General features: G+C 38.0%; 2 protein-coding genes across 2 annotated transcripts in view; one reads left to right on the forward strand and one right to left on the reverse strand.

Annotated features, from left to right (window-relative positions):
- Positions 1–1,539, forward strand: part of IGFBP6 (insulin like growth factor binding protein 6) — a 14,849-nt gene extending 13,310 nt beyond the window's left edge. Inside the window, exon 4 of the mRNA XM_015819955.1 lies at positions 551–1,539. Coding sequence (XP_015675441.1) covers positions 551–664 — 114 coding nt within the window. The 3' untranslated portion in view covers positions 665–1,539. The remainder of the gene's footprint in view (positions 1–550) is intronic.
- Positions 1,540–5,069: 3,530 nt separating this feature from the next.
- NEMP1 (nuclear envelope integral membrane protein 1) lies at positions 5,070–19,371 on the reverse strand. The gene is made up of 9 exons (XM_029284851.1): positions 19,259–19,371; positions 17,816–17,931; positions 16,535–16,754; positions 14,709–14,781; positions 14,082–14,175; positions 11,525–11,639; positions 8,664–8,889; positions 6,285–6,461; positions 5,070–5,944 (listed from the first exon to the last, which is right to left on the reverse strand). The coding sequence occupies exons 1-9, from the start codon at positions 19,353–19,355 to the stop codon at positions 5,731–5,733; spliced, it is 1,332 nt and encodes a 443-aa protein (XP_029140684.1). The 5' UTR covers positions 19,356–19,371; the 3' UTR covers positions 5,070–5,730.
- Between the last annotated feature and the right edge of the window lie 233 nt (positions 19,372–19,604).

A 19,604-nucleotide genomic window follows, 5' to 3' on the forward strand; every position in this document is an offset into this window, starting at 1 on the left:
AAGCAACGGATGGAAACTAATCAAGGAGAGAAGCAACCTAGAACTAAGGAGAAACTTCCTGACAGTTAGAACAATTAACCAGTGGAACAACCTGCCTCCAGAAGCGGTGAATGCTCCAACACTGGAAGTTTTTAAGAAGAGACTGGACAGCCATTTGTCCAAAATGGTATAGGGTTTCCTGCCTGAGCAGGGGGTTGGAAGGTCCCTTCCAACTTTATTATTGTTGTTGTTGTTGTTATTGTCATTGTTTCAACTTTCTTTGAACCAGATCAAGATTAGAGAAATAGCTTTTTTAATGTAGGTTAGCCATTGCATATTTTTTTTCCTGCAGAAAGAGGCTTGTTTCAGCGACAGCTATACTGAGCCTCAAATATTTATTATGGTCTGTCCTGTTCACCCAACTGCTTCAAATGAGCTGTCTTATTTTTTTCATGTATAAAAGCATTATGTAAAGAAATCCAGTCTGCTGCAGTGGGCATTGTTTCTCTGCTCTTCTAAATTTACAAGGAAAGTGAATTTGCTGTTGAAAAGGGTCTTGTCTTCTCCACAGTGCCGGACCTCCAAAGGGCAGAAGAGGGGCCGATGCTGGTGTGTGGATAAGAGAGGCCATCGGTTGGAAGGGCTGGAAGAGAGCCCCCTCTGCCTGCTTGCTAACAATGACTGAGGATGCAGAAAGAGCCGCGGCCACCGTGGTCCAGCAGCAGAATTCTTGACTGAGGGGACTCGTCTTGTTAGAACAGTCATGGAAAATTTTTTTGCTTGTAATTTATTGCACAGTTGTTGCCTTATTGGGATCCTGCCTTCCCTGGGATAACTTTGGAGCTCTTACAGTGTCTGATAATATTCTACAAAAGACTGGCCTGGCTGCTCAGAGAAACGGCAGACTGGGGTCTTCTAACTGCATGACCGAAGAGGGGTGTTGAATAAGCTACCAGTAGTTGCATTACAGCAATAATGCTGGCACTTGAACCAATTCTCTTATACCAGTAAAGATGCTTATACCAGTAAAGGAACAAGAATAGCCAGTTCCTGGAGGTGCAGTATGTATACTTGGGCTACCTTTTATAAAATGTGTAGGGAGACCAGGGATTTATCTTATACATGCTACCGAAGTAGATGTGTTTTGTGGAAAGGGTTTTAACAGCACAATTTCTGTACTCACTAAGGGCAGTGTAGAAGGAAGTAAAATTAAATGTGGCCAAGTTTTTAATGGTCAACATCTACAATTTAAGCAAGAAAAGTGAAAGCAGTGCAGATACTGGAAATGAGATGTATGGAAGTTTTAGCTGTAGCTTTAATGTTTTTCGCATTCTCCCTTCTGTTCTGTTTCATGGCTCTCCCCAGCATATTCTGTAAAAGAGTTCTCTGGATGACAGGAAAACTGAAGCTGCCTTCCATGCAGAAAAGCAGTGGATGATGGATTTGTCCCTATTTGCCAGAACGTGCTTTAATTTAATGTGTTTAAACAGATAGGTCTCTATTTCTATATGTTTTACTATACATTTGGTCTCAATAAATCTGATGATTACGCCATTTTAATGATTTGCGGATATTTTAAATACCCGATGCAAGGAAGCTAAAATTATTTCTTTCGGAGAGGGCTTTTTTAAACACCGTGTTGCTTTCAAAATTTAGTTTTCACTGGCAAGTGAAATTAATAGTTCTTTGTAACCGACAGATTGCTTACAAAACATGAATTATCTGGTTAATAATTGAGAGGTTTTATTTACTTCTAAATGGGCTCTTAAGAGGCTAGCAGTGTCAAGTGTTTTGCTGGGTAGAGATTTGAAAACAAAGCTAGTGCAGAAAGATGGAATGGAAAAACAAAGGCCCAAATTATGCAGCTGGTAAGAAGGGCAGATTGTCCAAATGGATGCTGTCTTACAGATCAGTACGATGGATATGGCTTCTTGTATGTAAACACAGCATTTGTTGCATCAGTCTCCTGGATGCTAGAAAATACAGCATTCATCTCACTAGCCATAGTCAGCACAAGCATTTGGATACGTCATTTGTGTGGGGGGGGGGGGAAATCTAGCCCATTTCATAGGATGAACATAACATTAAAAGCTTTATGGAGAAAATTACTGGAATATCGGACATAGTGTTGGGCAATAAATTAATATGCAATTGTAATGAATTGCAAAGCTTGCCTAAAGTGGAAAAATGACCTGGCTCGCATCTCTGCTTCTGACAGGGTTCATACATGTTAATCTATAGACCACGATTTATAAATCACAGTGGCTGTCACATTAGCAAACCAAACCACATTATAATGACCATGTAAACACCATTATCTTCAGTTCTCTCCCATCCTTTTTAGATAAGACTTTGCTCTTTCTTTGTTGCAGTTAAAGAAACTATATGCAATATATGACCATTTGATTCTTGTAGTATTACAACTCTGATGTCTGGTTTATATAGGAGTATCTGGACAGGCCTACATCCATGTTGAACTGAACCTATAATTTATGATCAAATTCAGTGATAGATGACACAGCATAGCAGCCTCTGAATCACAGGACATTTTACTGAAAGCAAGACTTTTATCCTTTAATATTTTAAATGTGAACTTTATGAATAATAACTGCTCAAGCATGAAACCTCTGAAATCAGACTGTTGGTGGTTAAAGATAAGTGAATCAGCCTTGCCTCTCTTTTCCATTTATTTCTTATTGCTTTTAAAATGACAGTAAAACAGAAAAAAAAAACCAACAGATAAAAATACATGCATTGTCAAAGAAAAGTTTTAAAAGTGAAAAAATGCAATAAAGGAAAAAATGATATATATCTTGCCCCTCTTGATTAAAAGCATACTGCATAGAAAGATACCTCGTTTGTAACTTTAAAAAGGTATTATAACACTTTATGTAGTCAACCAGTTCCAGCTAACAAAGAATTCTTATTTTAAGTTCACATTTATTGCTCAAGGAGTCCTTGGTGCCCTCTGAGCTTGCTTGTTTTCTTGCAGACATTTCATTACCCAAGCGAGGTAACATCATCAGTGATGTTATCTTTTGTTGTTGTTAGTTGCGAAGTCGTGTCCAACCCATTGCGACCCCATGGACAACATTCCTCCAGATCTTCCTGTCCTCTACCATCTTCTGGAGTCCATTTAAGTTCACGCCTAGTTTGGGTAATAAAATGTCTGCAAGAAAACAAGCAAGCTCAGAGAGCACAAAGGACTCACGTCAACCCTGAGCTACAAATAATTCTCCTTTATTACTAACATTTATTGCTTGCATCCTAGTAGCAACTATGAAAGGTGGACACAATTCCGGAACCAAATCAGTTGACAGTGCCTGTTCTAAGCTAAACATTTAAAAATTTAACAGCAATCTCAGATAGTCGGATAATCCTAAAAGCCAGACCACTCATCTTTATCATCCATAACTTCCTTTTGTGTTGGAATTAGAGAGGGGAGAAATGATGTGGCAGATTTGACCGTTAAGGACTGAAACCTACAAATCCTTTGGCTGCAGAGACATGAAGAGAGAACAATGCCATACAGAAGCTTTTTGAACACAGGAAGTTGGGGAAATGTTTCAGGCATTTCAAAGGGCTCATTTAATAGAGTTCAAACAAGAGACTTTTAAGCATGTAGAATGGTAGGTCAGTGGAAAGCAGGAACATGTGAACTAGAAACTACTGAATCAAGTTTCTCTCTCCTCCATTTGTCAAATTCATCTTACATAGGTGCTGTTCATCCCTCAGTTCTCTTATCAACCACAGCACCTCTCAATGAAATCAGTTGTAAAATTGAGTGAGTCGGTTAGGAAATACCTTCCTGAACCCTGACTAAGCTACATCAGCCAATAGCCCAAAAAGCACATAAGGTGACCACCCATTTTTTTTTCACTTTTGGAAACTCATTGCCAAGTTTACTGCACTGTTCAGATACTTACTCACCAGGACAACACAACAAACAGATGATAGAAATCTTTCAGTCAATGCGGTTAGGGTTGTTTGCAGATTATTATGCAAATTGCAGTACTAATGTCAGTAAGCGGGATTAGACCTCTTGACTTCCCAAGTGACACAACACAAAGTTCATTTTCTACTATACAAAAAAAAATACTTTATTAAAAAATTTCACAAGTCAAGTTAGAAAATACTAAAGTACTCTCCATTTATTCAGTCTAAAAATTCAGTTATGTCTGCATTAGCTTTGACCATTTGGGAAGATTTTATTGTATTCAAAACACCTTCATGGTTTATATCCCAAATTAAGTAAAGATGTACTGCATAAATTAAATCTTTTATCCTAGTTATTTCATAGTGGTTTCAGCATTTTACATATTTTACACATATTTTACACATTTTTCTTAACACTTCAAATGGACAGGAAAAATATAGTATGTCAGCTTTATTGTTTGATAGGTTTTCCCTGTCTTCTGGTTTTTGGAACCAACTCTGATCCTACCGATAGTTAAAATAATAGATCCTTGTGTAACCAAACTGAACTTGTGTAACCAAACCAAACTTTAGTGACTAAGAAGCTGACAGGGCCTGAAAATAGAAGAATGGATTATTAGAGCTCTTTCAATCCTGTTAAGAAGGATGGGGGGGCAGCAACAGAAACTTAAAAGCACAACTTCGTGACCAATTTATCAGTTAATAAATATTGGATGGCTATAAATACAAACATTTTGGGCAGGTACTGCATGGAAGCACCTACTATGAATTTATTGCGGTGTCCTCATCCAGATGCAATTGAATTTTCTCGCAGGATTACAGTATTATTGAGGACTTTCAGGGTAAAAACAAGGCGATTTAAATCTGAGCCATTGTGGGTTTGCTGAAGATCACAAAGTTTTGGATTCCCAAAAAGCAGTTTTGTAAAAAAAAAAATCCAGCATTTCAGATTGCTGTTTTTCCTTCAAACCACTCTGGAACCTCCACTCCAGCCATTCAGAAATTAATTCTTCAAATTGAAAGTGGCTCATATCCGGTAGTCAGTTTTACACAATCCCACCAAAAAGGCCACAAATAAGTTAAAACGGGACATCCTGTGAAGTCTACAGGAAGTATTTTAGTTGAAGCAACCCCCTTCTCAAGGTATATAATTAAAAATATTTCTATTCGTGCAATTACCATGTATAGGACGAAAGAACCTCCTTGGGAGACCTAGCGACTTACTGGCTCCCAGCAAGCTCACCACACATTCTGCAACAAGCAGTAGCCCCACACCTTCAGTGTACTCAACCCAGGAAACGACATTTAAGCCAACAAGTGAAAAGCATAGCCACTGGAGGAAGAGCAGCATGCTCTCAAAACTTTGTTGGCACCCTGGAAAATCAAAGGGCAGCAGCTATTGTTTCCCAGGATATATAGCTATCAAGTTCACCTGGACTTTCAAACCTTTCTTCAGGTAGCCTGTTTTTCTCAGGGCAAAATAATTTGTCATTTTTCACTGGCTTTCAGTAACGATTTACAAGCTCTCCATATTCCTCCTCCTTAGGCTACTCACAGCTAATAGCTGTAGGTTCTGACCAGCCTGTAGTTAAAGATATTTAGTCAAGGATATTGAGGCATATCCCGAGTATGTTACAGTTCGTGATTGTGTCATGGGTCTGGAATAGATGGCAGGGCTTTAGAGCCTTGTCCTCTCAGAGATTGTGAAACCTACGCCGTTACTAAGCAATGCTACACAGAAAAGGCTTTTCTATAGCAATCCTCAATTGTAACAGCAGACGGGCTCAATAAGGGGCCTCAGTCAATCCACTTGCATCAACAGTGGCCAGTTTTATCTTGAAAATTTAAGTGATTTTGGGGCCACGGTGTCTCTGTGCAATCCTCATCATCAAAACTGTTGTCATCTTCTTCATCTTCCTCTTCAAAGAGCTGATTCTCTAGAAAGGAACCCCCCAACCCATACTCCTGCTCATGGACAGAAACCTCATTGGGGACGACATGTGAGGCACCTTCTACGAAATCAGCAAATCTGGAAGGAAGAAAGAGAACAATGTAGGCAATGCTATAACTAACGAACCCTACAACTACTCTCTACAATAACCCTCTACAATTTTTACCTTGCAAGACAATTGAGGGGGGGAAATCTAACTGAATACAGCATCTACATACAAAAGATGGGTTTTTTCCCATGAAAGAAACCTAGATTCAGTTTTGAATTTGATTCCCTACACATCCCTTTTCATGGTCCTCCCACAAATATGGCTTTAAACTGAGTTTCTTAAAATTTTAAAGATTACAAAAAAAACCCCAACAACGCCACAGCACGTTATAGCTGACCCTTCCGTTCCGATGATCTTCATGGACAGTACCTTTTTGGAGTCTGGATGCGGGAGACTGCTTTCCACGCAGAGAACTCTGGACTTTGGCAGTACTCCCGCAATTGTCCCAAGGCTTTGCGTGTCTCTACCTCCCCCTGGATCCGATATTCTTCCTCGGTCAACAGGCGTGGTGGGGTGGGATTTTCTGGAGCTGTGAACAGCTTCCTGCTAGGACAGCAATGGCGTTAGTAGCACCTGTAAGTCAAACATTGAAATCTGGCCCTTTGCAATCATCTTCAAACCACTTAGGAGAGGGCACCTGATACACACTCTCTCAACACTGTACCCTATCATACGTTGGGCTCAGAGTTGAATGTTCTAGACCTAGGCCTTCTTGACAGGGATATTGTCCTCCCAGTTTTACTGAATTATTCTGTAACAACTTGTAGTCATATTACATCTTTCGCATAAATATCTAAGAAATGCTAAAACACTGTTCTATCTGTTTGTGATACTATTGAATTACTGTTCATCTTCAAGATGCCAAAGGCCTCTGATAAAGATGATCAGAACCGTGCTTTGAAATCAAGCCTCTTCTTGAGAATGTGGACTCATTGTTGCTCAGCAGCACTTACGAGAGTAGAATCTTCCATGATCTAATAAGTGTTCTTAGCTAGTCAGCCCTCATTTCTCCCCATGTTTAGCAAAAACTTTATGGTTTGAGGAATCTTAAATCAGTTGTTATCTCATTTTCCTGAAATATCTTACAAATGTATTTAGACAAAGCACTCAAGTGCAACACCCAGATATCTTAGCCACGTAATTATTTTACAAACCAGAAGACATAGATCAGGTGCCTGCCTCTCACCTCAACAACGAACCTTTAGAAGCAGATTCTTTTGCCAAATGTTTGCAAAAGCTACATAATCATACGAAGCCAGTGATTCAGTCTAAAGCAGTGTTTCTCAACTTTGGTTAAGTTTGAGAGGGGTGTGCTTCAACTCCCAGAATTCCCCAGCCAGCGCAGCTGGGAATTGAAGTCCACACCTGTTAAACTTGCTAAGGTTGAGACACACTGGTCTAAACACTGGAAGTATTGACCTGTTCCTATTCCAAATTCTGCTTCCCTCACAGCTCTATACCAGTGTTTCTCAACCTTGACAATTTTAAGGCATGTGGACTTCAACTCCCAGAATTCCACAGCCAGCAATGCTGGCTGTGGAATTCTGGGAGTTGAAGTCCACATGCCTTAAAATTGTCAAGGTTGAGAAACACTGCTCTATACCACAAGGCTGTATAAAAAAGAGAGGAGCCTTGGGGATTCCTCTGCTGGGCTGGCTAAGACTTTTATCACTTGGTTTATTCTTTTCAGAGAGTGGTCTTCTCACCAATAATTCTACCTCTTACCAGAAGAAATTTACATTATTTTCTACAGCTTCTAAAATTGCTTGTCATCCATGTGTCTCGTTTTATTTATTTATTTATTTATTTATTTATTTATTTATTTAGATTTATATCCCGCCCTTCTCCCAACGGGACTCAGGGCGGCTCACAACATATTTAAAAACATAGACATATTTACAACCCCCCACCAGATAAAACCAAATTAAACCAATATTTAAAGTTGTGCAGTTAAAATTATTCTTAAAAAACCCGATTTAAAATCCTCCCTAGGCCAGGCCCGCTTGCTGAAAAAGCCATGTCTTGAGGGTGCGGCGGAAAGTAAGGAGATCCGGAATCATCCGGATCTCGGGGGGTTTTGTCTCTTAGATAAAAATATACAGCAGGGATTACCTTGTTTTTAAAAAAAAATGGTCAGCAAAAGGTACTTCTCTTTATTCATTAATGCACTTCAGTTCTGAGCAAGTGCTTTCTACAAGTGTGCCCAGGTTGTGGTGAAGACACAAGAAAAAGGAAAGCTTTATAAGCCACCCAAAATCTCAACAGATAGATCATGAAATATGTTCAACACACTAAACGGTGCCTGAGATCACATAACATGGTAAGCCCAAACTAAACAAACAATAATTTCACCTTTAGAGGATTGAAAACATAGGCTGACCTCAGTGCTTCAGATATCACATAACTAATACTACCTTAAACAGTGCACTATAGAACCCCAAAATTAAAATAAAAGACTAGCTCTGAGACTTCAGTGTTCTTTCTTGAGATTTTGCAATTTCAGAGAGGGAATCATATAATGATGTCTGTCATCTGACATTATCCATACACTATAGAAACTAGAGAATTAGCCAGGAAAGAATAACATACTAAGACTTTCAACAACTGAAAATGTAAGTCACTCATTTCCGGAACACCATTATGCATATAAACATATTCACCCAGCCATACCCTACAAATGTCTTAATGGACCTATTATTTACATTGTGTTTTCTAGGTTGAGCCAAGCCAAAGTTTCCCATCCATCACCTGTAGATGGCATAGGCCCATATGACTGGGTACTCCAGGTTTTTAGTGCAGATTGCAATTACTATCAAGATGACGCCAATATATCGTATCTGAATGCTCATATAAAGGAGCAGCAAGCCGAAAGTCTGCAGACCCCAAGTGAGGAGATTTATGTTGCGTTCGTTCTCCAGAGGGCCATATTTGTAGCACACAGCAAAGCTTATACACCCTACGATGACCAGGTAGCCTGTGGAAGAAGAAAAAGAATTATTTTTAGTTGGATTTTCACGATCACCAGGAGTTACTCTTTCAGGATAATTCAGCTTGCCTAAGTCAGCCAGTAAGATACCGGTTATAAATATCAAATCTGTTCTAAATAATTTGGACATTAGCATACAGCCAAAACACTGAATAAATAAAATGCAAGAATTCATGCTTCTGACTCAGCATATTTTACAAAACATCAAACAAGTACAATCTGCAACATGCTGATCTAGAAGAAATGCATCACACTTTTTATCAATGGATAGAAGAAAACAAGAATTATAAAAATATTATGTCCACAGAAGACAAGATATGCTTCTTCCAATATGTGGTATTAGAACAGGCAGGAAAAAACCAGAAATGTTAGTAATTCATCAAACAGTCCCACTAAAGACCATCCAGATGTTTTACACAGATGTTCTATTCATTTTTTAATGCTGAATTTAATCAAGTTTTGAATCCTTTGCTTGATTGCAGTATTGTTTCATGTAAGCTGAGCTCTCCTTTATGGAAAGTGTTCATCACAAGCCTATTTATTGGCACACATGGCAACTTCTGAATTCATCATAGAAACAATCCCCCCTTTCATAAAACTTATTCCCGGCAGGATTGTTTTTCAGTCTCTTGAATTTTAGCAGATTGATTTAATAACTATAATATAAATCTTATTGCTGGTGATACATGACACAGGATGGGACTAGATTAGAAACTTTTTTCATTCTGTGACTTTTGTGGTTAAATGGGAGGCTTTTAAGGCATCTATTTGAGGTTGAATAATTGGTTATGCTTATGGAAAAAACAAAACTTAATAGATCATAATTTGGAAGATCACATTAAGGAAGTAAATTATACAACACTTTGGAAAATGGAATTATACAATGTTTTTATATCTGATAAAATGGAACTTCATGCTCTAGAAACCAATATTTATTGAATAAAATCAAGCAAGATGTCTGGGAGTAAGAAGAAAAATCTGTCTAGCTTCTGAATTAACCAGTGTCTATACTGTAGCATCATTTTTATTTTAAGGTTTCTCAGGACAAACCATATATGGACTTAAATTTGATAAACTTGACTCTCATACCTCTCGTTGGGAGAGGGAGATGATGAAGAAACTCCACTTGCTAGGTTTTACGGGGGATGCTCTGGGAGATTATGCTCTCAAGGATGCCCAGTTTAGGGTAGTCCAACGGCTTGTGGACATAGATTTGCAATATTTAAGAGCCAGAGCCAACAAAACCTGCTCCCCTTTGATCTTCAGCCATTTTAATAATTATGGATTGAGGATGGCTTCATATTTCTATACTCTAACCATCCCCAAGTATAGAAGAGTCTTTTCCCTGGCCCGTTTCAATGTCTTCCCCTCAGCACTACTCGATGGGCGATTTAAGAGGCTCCTGTTTAGTGAGCGACTATGCCCCTGTGATAAGGCCGAAGTTGAAACTGTGGAGCATGTCTTATCATACTGCCCTATGTATAACACAGGCAGAATTAAATTATTGTCTCTCCTTGGAATTGATCCCTCTGGTTCTAATGTTAGTAATTTGGTTTTATATTGTCTAGGGGATGGCTCCTCCTATATTACTTCTCAGGTTTCTAAATTTCTTTTAAGAGCTGTAACTATTAAAGGAGAACGCTGTAATTCCCTTTAGCCAAGGCTTCTGGTGTTAATTGTTTGTGATTATATTTTTCTTGTTTTCTTTTGTTGCACTTGCATTTTGGTCTGTGACCGCAAAATAAAAAAAAATATTATTAAGTTTGATAAACCAGCCTTTTAGAATATTTTAAACCTAAAGTCAAATGTTTCAGATGCTTAAATTATAGAGCATCTGGTCTAAATATGCCTTCCAAAGATTACCCATGACCATACTATTTATTTATCTGTGACACGATTTCTTCAGAAATTAACTGATACTATTACATTGATTTAAAGTGGTCAAACTGACTTTCCAACAGTAGGTTAAGATATGTACTGAGGTTTTGTTTCTATGCTGTTGGATAGTTATGCCTTTTTGAGTATTTTTTTCTAAATAAAGATGTCTTTGTTTAATTTTTTTCTTTTTTAATTAGAATGATTCTGTTAGTTGGTAAAGATTCCATTGATTCTGCAAGCTCTATTTTGTTTTTCTATTTATTTTTCGAATGGTTACATTGTAATTTTTATTATGTAATAAAAATGTTAATGTCATTAATAGAGAATAAGAATACTGACATTCCAAATCTAGCCTGTGTTTTGTATGACAAATAATGAGGAATGCATAACCAGCATGTAAATAATGTGTAACTAATATCATGTAAATAAAGTGTAAATAATGTCACAATTTCTTTCCAACCTCAACGTCTTACACTATCATGGATTCACAAACCTATGCAAGATTTGCTATCTCCTTCTATTTAATTCCAAATATACTACCATAGAAAGAATTTTTGTATTTTTCATAGGTAACTAGGAAATTTAATAACCTGCAAACTTTGTTTACGCAAACTAATGAGAATATTTGGATCATTTTAGAAAGTAGTTACTTAAGCATTGCTTAAGAAAATCAACTGCGTAGATTAGCTCAGAAAAATTGCAAAATGACCTCAGCATCATAAACAGAACGCCACCATCTACTCACCAAGTAGATATTCCCAGTATAATGTACATATTTCCTGAAGATTTCTGAAGGCCAACTGGGTAAGGTAAATAGAAAAAGACCAGCCGCCCAAAATCATGAGATAGATAGGGCTCTTCTAGAACAGAAATAATAAAATGTTACAGATCAGAGAAAGTTTCTTTAGCATTCTTGACAGTTTTTCTATCTGCAGTATTCCAATGGCTTCACGTACTGCACTGATTGGCTGGCTCTTTCAGTCATGAACAGTTCCATTTAGTAATCATAACAGATGTTTTTCTGGGTGAAGTTTTTAAGTATACTCTGATTTGGAATACTTGGATGTCTCAAAACCCACCTCAAAATGTATCAAGTAGCAACTATATAATGTTAACAAATGTGCAGATCTGGGAAAGTGGGAAAACAAATGGACATCACCTAAGATGGGCCTACTTGGCACAAGTATATCATGTTCTGATTTTGATACTCAAATCTTTGCTTATAGACATTTTTTTTTAATATGAGCAGGGGATTTAAGCTGATCATTCTCAGGTTTACCAAAGGCTCATTCTCCATGCTTTTTTCTTTGACTCTGTTTCTTTATAGAATGATATTGTGTTATACTGGGATCCCTTTCATCCACTGAGGTCACTTGCACAATAGGAGAAGAGAATACAAGCCTTTATCACACTCCTTTCCTTTGCCCATTCAAAACAAACCAAACATTTTATGCAACTGTAAATGGAAAATTGGAAAGGTCATCCTAGTTAAGAGATTCACAGACCTTCTTACACTAGCAAAATAAATTAGCGCAAAGTTAAAAATAAAAAAAAATGAAGATGTACAGCTAGTGCATTATGATCCTGCTTCCTTCTAATATTTGTGCATCCAAGGCTGTTTTTCCTGTTGCTTTTAAGCAAAGTCTGCTACATTATTCATAAATGAGTCCTTTTGATCTAAATCAGACAACTGAATTTTTGCTTTTCTCCTTACAGATCTTTTCTTAAAAGAGATCTGATAAATCTAAGGAAGCTTTTATCAAGGGCATGTGACTATGGGCCAAATAGATAGAGATCGCATTTATGTGAAAAATGGAAGAATCTACCCTCTAATAATGTAGACCATGGGTGTCAAACTCGCCGCGTCACGTGACGTGACATATTGCAACTTTTTTTTTGCATTGCCAGAGCTGGGGTTGGTGCGGCCTCCGTATGATGCAACCGGCCCGTGGACCGGCAGTTTGACACCCCTGATGTAGACAGAAAAGCATTATAATGGGCCAAAGCAAATGCTCTTCTGTAGCCCAATACAGTCCTCTTGAGGCCAGTATGGATGTAGCTGGAATATAAGTTTTCTTTGTGTTAAATAATGGCAAAAATATTCTGGAAATTCTGTATCTCTATATTTTTAATTCTGTCTGTTTCTAGATAAATTAGAAAATCAGGCAAGGAACTGCCATTATTACAATTATGTAACATTTTTCTCCACTGAATCAATCAGGATTAGGGATGCTAAGAAGTCTGAAGAAATATTACACATATTTGTCCAATAATTAAGATGCAAAACCGTATCCTTTCTCATAATTAAAAGCTTAGATATTCCTGGAAAACACATCAGGGCACTTAACAATTTATTATTTATTATCTCCAATGGACCAAAATCAATACCTGTATATCAGTGTTTTTCAAGTTTGGGAATGTTAAATGTGTGAACTTCAACTTCCAGAATTCCTCAGCCAGCATGGGGAATTCTGGGAGTCGAAGTTCACATACCTTAAAGTTCCCAAGGTTGAAAAATATTGATGCATATGAAAAAAATGAAGCTCCATAAAGCACTTCAGCTATAACCTAAACCTCAAAACACATAACATAGTTGGAATCAAAACTTCCACACTCCACCCAGTTCTAAAAAATTTGAACACAGCTTTTGAATTTGTGTTCCAGGACCCCACTATAATGAATAAGATTCTAGATATTTAGAGTTCTTTACTTGTTCAATTTGGCGCCTATTTAGTTGCTGATAATGCTATATTTGTAAATTTCTTTCAGAAAATTTTAGTAGTTTTCCAATAAAGTCCCTTCTTATAATAACCAAGGGTAAAGGAAAAGTATAGCACTATCATCATATCATATAATTACTATTATCCAATCTGCCAAATTAGATGTCATAAGGACCTGCACCACATTATGGGTAGTAAAATTGTGAAGAAATTGTTTTCTATAACCTAACTAGGTCGGTAAAATTTCCTGCACGTTTCCAAGCTCACTTAAACATTATAAACGAGGCGGGCAGAAAATAAAATAAAACACAACATAACAATAAAAAGGGGGGAGGGATTCAAAAGGGGAAAAAGTGAAAAAAAAGGGGGGGGAAGATGGATAAAAAAGGGGGGGTGTCTGATTTTCCTCAGTACAGATACAAATATACAATAAGGTAATCCCTTACCCTCCATACCTGTTAGAGTACCACACCCAAAAATACCGAGCAGAAAGGCCTTTAGCCAGTTCAGAATATTTATTTTTCAGAATGTTGCCAAAACCTCTACCGGCAATACAGTTAAGTTTTCATATTTTTAACCCACCTTGGGTACAAATCTGGATAGTACGTAGATAACAATGAGCAATGAACTCAGTACGCCAATGCTTATTCCAGTTGAATAGAAGAAGATTGAACTTCTGCAAAGAGAAAGAATATTTCAGACGCTGTGCATGAAAATCTACACATGGCACAAGTTCAACAGTAACTCTAGAAATTCTAGGTTTTGGACTGGTAGCCATAAAAAAAAAGAAAAGAAATGACAGCAAGGACTGACAGGTAGACAAATAGAAAATGAATTATAGCAGCAAGAAGAAAAGTGAACAGTATTCCAATAACTAAGAGCCATAAAGCTTCCCCCAAAGGGACAGACTTTAGCTGCCAAATTACATAGTAGTAGTAGTGGAAGTCTTGCAAGTTTTGGAAATAATGACGCACAAGCATTGAGACTTCACAAATGTCTCTCTTCACTACTCAAAAAAAGAACAGAGGATAAAAATATTCTGTTACATGGAAGCCCCTGGAAAAAACAAGATTTGATATTTCCCAAGTAGTCTGTAGTAAAAAGAGTCAGATTAACACAATCACAAGCTGAAGCAGAGATAGGCATTTACTAGATTATATGGCTACCAGTTGTGAGCTGACAAATGTTATGAACTGGATTTTTACTTACCTACTCATCAAATCACCACAGAAAAACAGCAGCAGGCCCAGAAATGTAACAATGAAGAGTTTGGGATCAAGTGCTACAAAAAATAAAATTATTATTTTATTAATCAGCTGGCTGAGCTACTCAGAATATAATGGCAAATATATGTAAAAAGTAAAAATATCTTCCCATCAACATGTGTTTCTGCTGCATACAGGTTTTTGATAAAGCGACTGTCAAAATGAAAAGATAGAGGACTATTAAGAATCATTGCTGTAAAGTCTTTAAAAAGGCAAACAGTATTTTCTTTTAAAATCATTCTTTTCATCATTCATATTTTTTGCAAGAATCAACTGATCTGAAAAATGCAGACTGCATAATAAAACCAATTCACACACTTTACATTTTGTACCTCAGAACATCTTATACATATTCAAACATAGCTCAGCAATTGTGAACAATTGTGTTTCAAAATGAACAGATATTATATATACAAAATGAGCATGTCCGTGTATGAGATGTTCCTCTTTTTTACCTCTGCAGACTTAAACCTATTAGACTTGTCCTTATGGTAGTAAATGCTGCCTTGAAGCTTCATAATGTAACATATATACATAAAAAGCCAGTGATCATTCTGAATGTATTCAATTCTCCTTGCTTATTCAGGATAATTCCATCCTTCAGACACAAATAGGAAATAAAATATGTATGAAAAAAATAAAGGTATTCCCAGAACCCAAGCAGCACATTCAGGAAACACATCATCTAATTTTACAGGATCACAGAACTGTGGAATTGGAAGAGATCAAAAGGATAATCTAGTCCAGGGGGTGTCAAACTCGCAATGTCACGTGACGTGTTGTGACTTTTTTTCCATTGCCGGCAATGGGGTGGGCGCACTTCAGTATAATACATCTGGCCTGCGGGCCAGCAGTCCATTTTTCTGTGAAGGAGACCATCCTTGAAAAATGGATGTCCAGCCTCTTCCAAACCTCCAAAGATGGAGAACTCCCAGATAGACTATTTCATTTTGGAGAGGGGGAGGAACCGAGTTAGCCATGTTTCTGGCAACTGCCTTTAATAGTCTTTGCAGTTTCCTTGGCAAGATTTGCAGAAGTGGCTTACCATAATCTGCTTCCTAGGGCTGAGAGCGTGAGTGACTCAATGTCACCAGCTGGTTTTGTGTCTAGGACAGGACTAGAAATCATGATCTCCTGGTTTCTACCCTGGTGGCTTAACCATTACATGTAAATGGCCCTTGTATAGGGTTTGGCATTAGAACATTTTCTTTAATTTAGGTAGTTGTGTGAGCATGCCAGGTAGTGCATCAGGTGTTCGTATTTATAACAGATTGTCAAGTGCCCTATGATAATGTGATTGCCATTTGCAATCTTTTGTGCTGTTTCCTCAAAAAGTCAACAGGGAAGCCAACAGGAAAAGTTGCAAGCAGAGGGGACATTGGACTTGAGGTCTGTTCTCCCAGTGTGCTGAAAGATTTCCCCTCTCTGCCATGCAGGAAAGGGAAATCATCCAGTGCAGTGGAGGGATGGACCTCAGATCTGATGAAAACACTAGTAGATTCCAGTGTTTTGAACCTTCTAAACTGATAGAGCCTGCAATAGTTCAACTAAGTGGAGCAGGGAAAGGATCCAGGCCTCCCGAGTATAATGACACGCATGTTCACTTTATGTCCACAACTGGGAGAGCCGAGATTGTGGTTGTTGAGCAAGGTGGTGACATGGTAATTTACTTAACATTTGCTTCACTCAACGACAGAGATTCTGGGCCCAATTGCAGTCGCAAGTGGTGAAATACTTGTATTAGAGTAAGTAAGATAAAAGAAAACTTACTTCGAGTAACGCTGATGGTGTATGTGGAGTCTGGGTCTAATATCTCGACTTTCAAGCATGTTTCTTTACTGAAAATGTCAACATTAATGTAAGTATCATTAAGCTTCTCTTTGAAGAGCAAGCCAATATACATCCATAAACTAAATCCATCCAGTTCTTTCAGTTTCTCCTCACTTTCAACTTGGATGACGCGGATCACCTTGGTGCTGTTTACTCGGATCTGGATGGGAAAAAAAGGGATGGCAAAAAGAAGGACATTCCATAATTAATGCAGAGATTTCATAATATTATTTAACAGTTAGTTGAATTAGCCAGCATTACTTTTAACAAGTTGTGTAACACTGTCCTTACAAAATACACAACAACTAGCTTCAGGGGGAAATGCTAAAGAACTTAACAGGCTTTTGAAAAACTGCCAAAGGAAATCTGAAAAAACTTAGCATCTTGAACAGGCAGCTTATTTATGGAGAAAAAGCTATTTAATCTAGTGATGGGAAAGAGAGACTAATATTAAATCTCATTGTGAAACCAACTGAGAAATACAACTAACATCCAAAAAAGGCCTTGTGGGGGAGGAACTCTGATCCTTATCTAGTAGAATCCACTGACTCAATTCCATTTCCAACCTTGAATTCTGAAATAGGTTAAAATATAGCCTGTATGGATAAACAACTACAATATGCTACTGCAACATTACTAAGTTACAGAATATAATCTTGTTCTTGACTGTCCCTGATCATCTTCTTCAAAGCTTATTTGAATGGAATATAATTCTGTAACTGTGAGATATTTTTGGACCAAAGTTTTTCCTAGATGTGTATAAAACTAACTGCATCTAATGGAATAGCTTGAAAAGACAAAACAGCAGGACTATTCTTGTTACACAATATACACAGCAAGTTGGATCCTTAGCAATTTACTATACAAGCCCCAAATTTATAATTTCCTTTCATCTTCTACATGCTCCAAAGTAGAAACTGACTGGGTGTTTTTGGGCCAGTCACACACTCTCTCTCTCAGTCCAATACATCTCACAGGGTTGTTGTGGGGAAAATAGGAAGAGGTTTGCTATGTTCACCATCTTGAGTTGTGTATGAAAAAATAAAAGGTGGATAAAAATTAAAAAACAAAGATGCTAGGAAACTAAAAATAACCAGGGTTTTAATGAAATCTAAATTGGAGTCACATAGGATATATTTACAGATCTATGGTTATTCACTTTAAGACATGAAAATTAGCTAAGATTCACCTCAGTTGCAAAAAAAGTAATCTAATTCTTACCTGAATTTTGGTCCATATATCATGCCATTTTGGGATCATTTTATTTGAATAGCAAAACTGTTCAGAGGAATCATGTAGATATGTTTGATGTTCTCTAAGTAACACTACATCTCCATCTACAGGAATCCACACAAAGAAGAAAACAGATATATTAGTAAAATGAAGAAATGCCTTTGGTATTAAGACAATGAGACCGATTTATACAAAATGAGGATCAGAATAGTCATATCTAGTAAAATTCCAATATGCCTTTTTTTCCTATTTTTTACAATTAGAACCCCCTGAAATTTATTTTATGAGTTTGAGGCAGCATACTTTACATAGCACTCCTTTGATTCCCCTCTCCCTCCACATATATACTAAGACAGTTTTGCATAATAGTAAGGGCAAGTAGTCATGCAAAAGGCTAGGTGATCACAATCCATTTTGCTGGTATCAAATCGCAGAGCGCACAAAAAGAAATCTGACTTAAGTCTCAATCTGAACATATTTAGATTTTTTAAAAGATTAATAAACCATTTACCCTTGTCAGTGACATCAACAACCATAAAACAGCCATTATAAATTTTATAAATAAATTATAAACCCACTAAAATAAGCATTAGCTACATTGCCCCCCATATGATATGTATGAGGAGTAAGCTAATAAGCAGATGTAAATATTTGTCTTATCTTTGGACGGTGTGGATAACAGTAACAACGGATGCCACAACTCACAGGAAAACAGGATATGCTACAGAGTATCAATTCTGCCCAATAATCCATTTGAAGTTTTTTTCTGAGTATTCTAAACAATAGCCCATATTGTCTTGTCATACTACTGTGATCTTCCTTCCTTCCTTCCTTCCAAATCCATTTTTACCAAGAAACCTGATGCCCACTTAACTTTAACACTTCTATCATAATCCAAGCAATCACGCCCCTCAAATCACTTTACAGACATAAATTGAGGAAAATTAATATTCGGTATAGCCCAGGGGTAGGCAACCTTGGCTCTTTTATGACTCGTGGACTTCAATTCCCAGAATTCCTGAGCCAGCATAGCTGATTCAGGAATTCTGGGAGTTGAAGTCCACGAGTCATAAAAGAGCCGAGGTTGCCTACCCCTGGTATAGCCCAAACTGTCACAAGAAGACGTGCTGGGATTCCAGTCCCCAAACCTGGCTGGGAATTCTGGGAACGGAAGTCCCATTTGGAGAGGTCCAGGATGGAAAAGACTGGCCTGGAGAATGCATCCAGAGTACCCTTCGTTCTCCTAACCTAAATGATAAGAAATATTTTCTGATGGGGGATTTCCGGTTAAGAAAGCAACCTGAGCTCATCATCGCTTCCTAACAATAAGGCCACTTAGGCATCCTCAGCCTCCGTTACCGGAAGAGGCTCAAGAGGAAAAGGGGCAGCTGGGGACGCCCTGAACTATTTCGTGCTCACCTGTCCGCTTACCGGAGCTGCGCGCCAGGATGGAAAGAACCACAACCCGTAACAGGAGGCGGCAGCCATGATGGGGCCATTCGGAAGCCGTTTTCGTCTCTCCCGCCATAACTTCCCCTCCTGTCTCTCTCTCACCCGCCCCCCATTGTAAAATAACCCTCTCCTCCGCGGTGACCCCTGCAGCCTATCGGAGAGCAAGAGCCACGGCGGCACGCCCTTCAGCTCAGCGCGAGAGTTTAACGGCATCGCCCAATTACAAGCCGCTTGACAAGGGAGGGCGGACGAATAAGGCCGGGCTTAGAATCCGTCTTGCCAACGGTCGCGTTGACTGAAGTGACAGCGAACCAATCAACGATCA

Source organism: Protobothrops mucrosquamatus, unplaced genomic scaffold (assembly GCF_001527695.2).
Source record: "Protobothrops mucrosquamatus isolate PMUCROS unplaced genomic scaffold, P.Mucros_1.0 scaffold1025, whole genome shotgun sequence".
NCBI classification, from domain to species: Eukaryota; Metazoa; Chordata; class Lepidosauria; order Squamata; family Viperidae; genus Protobothrops; species Protobothrops mucrosquamatus.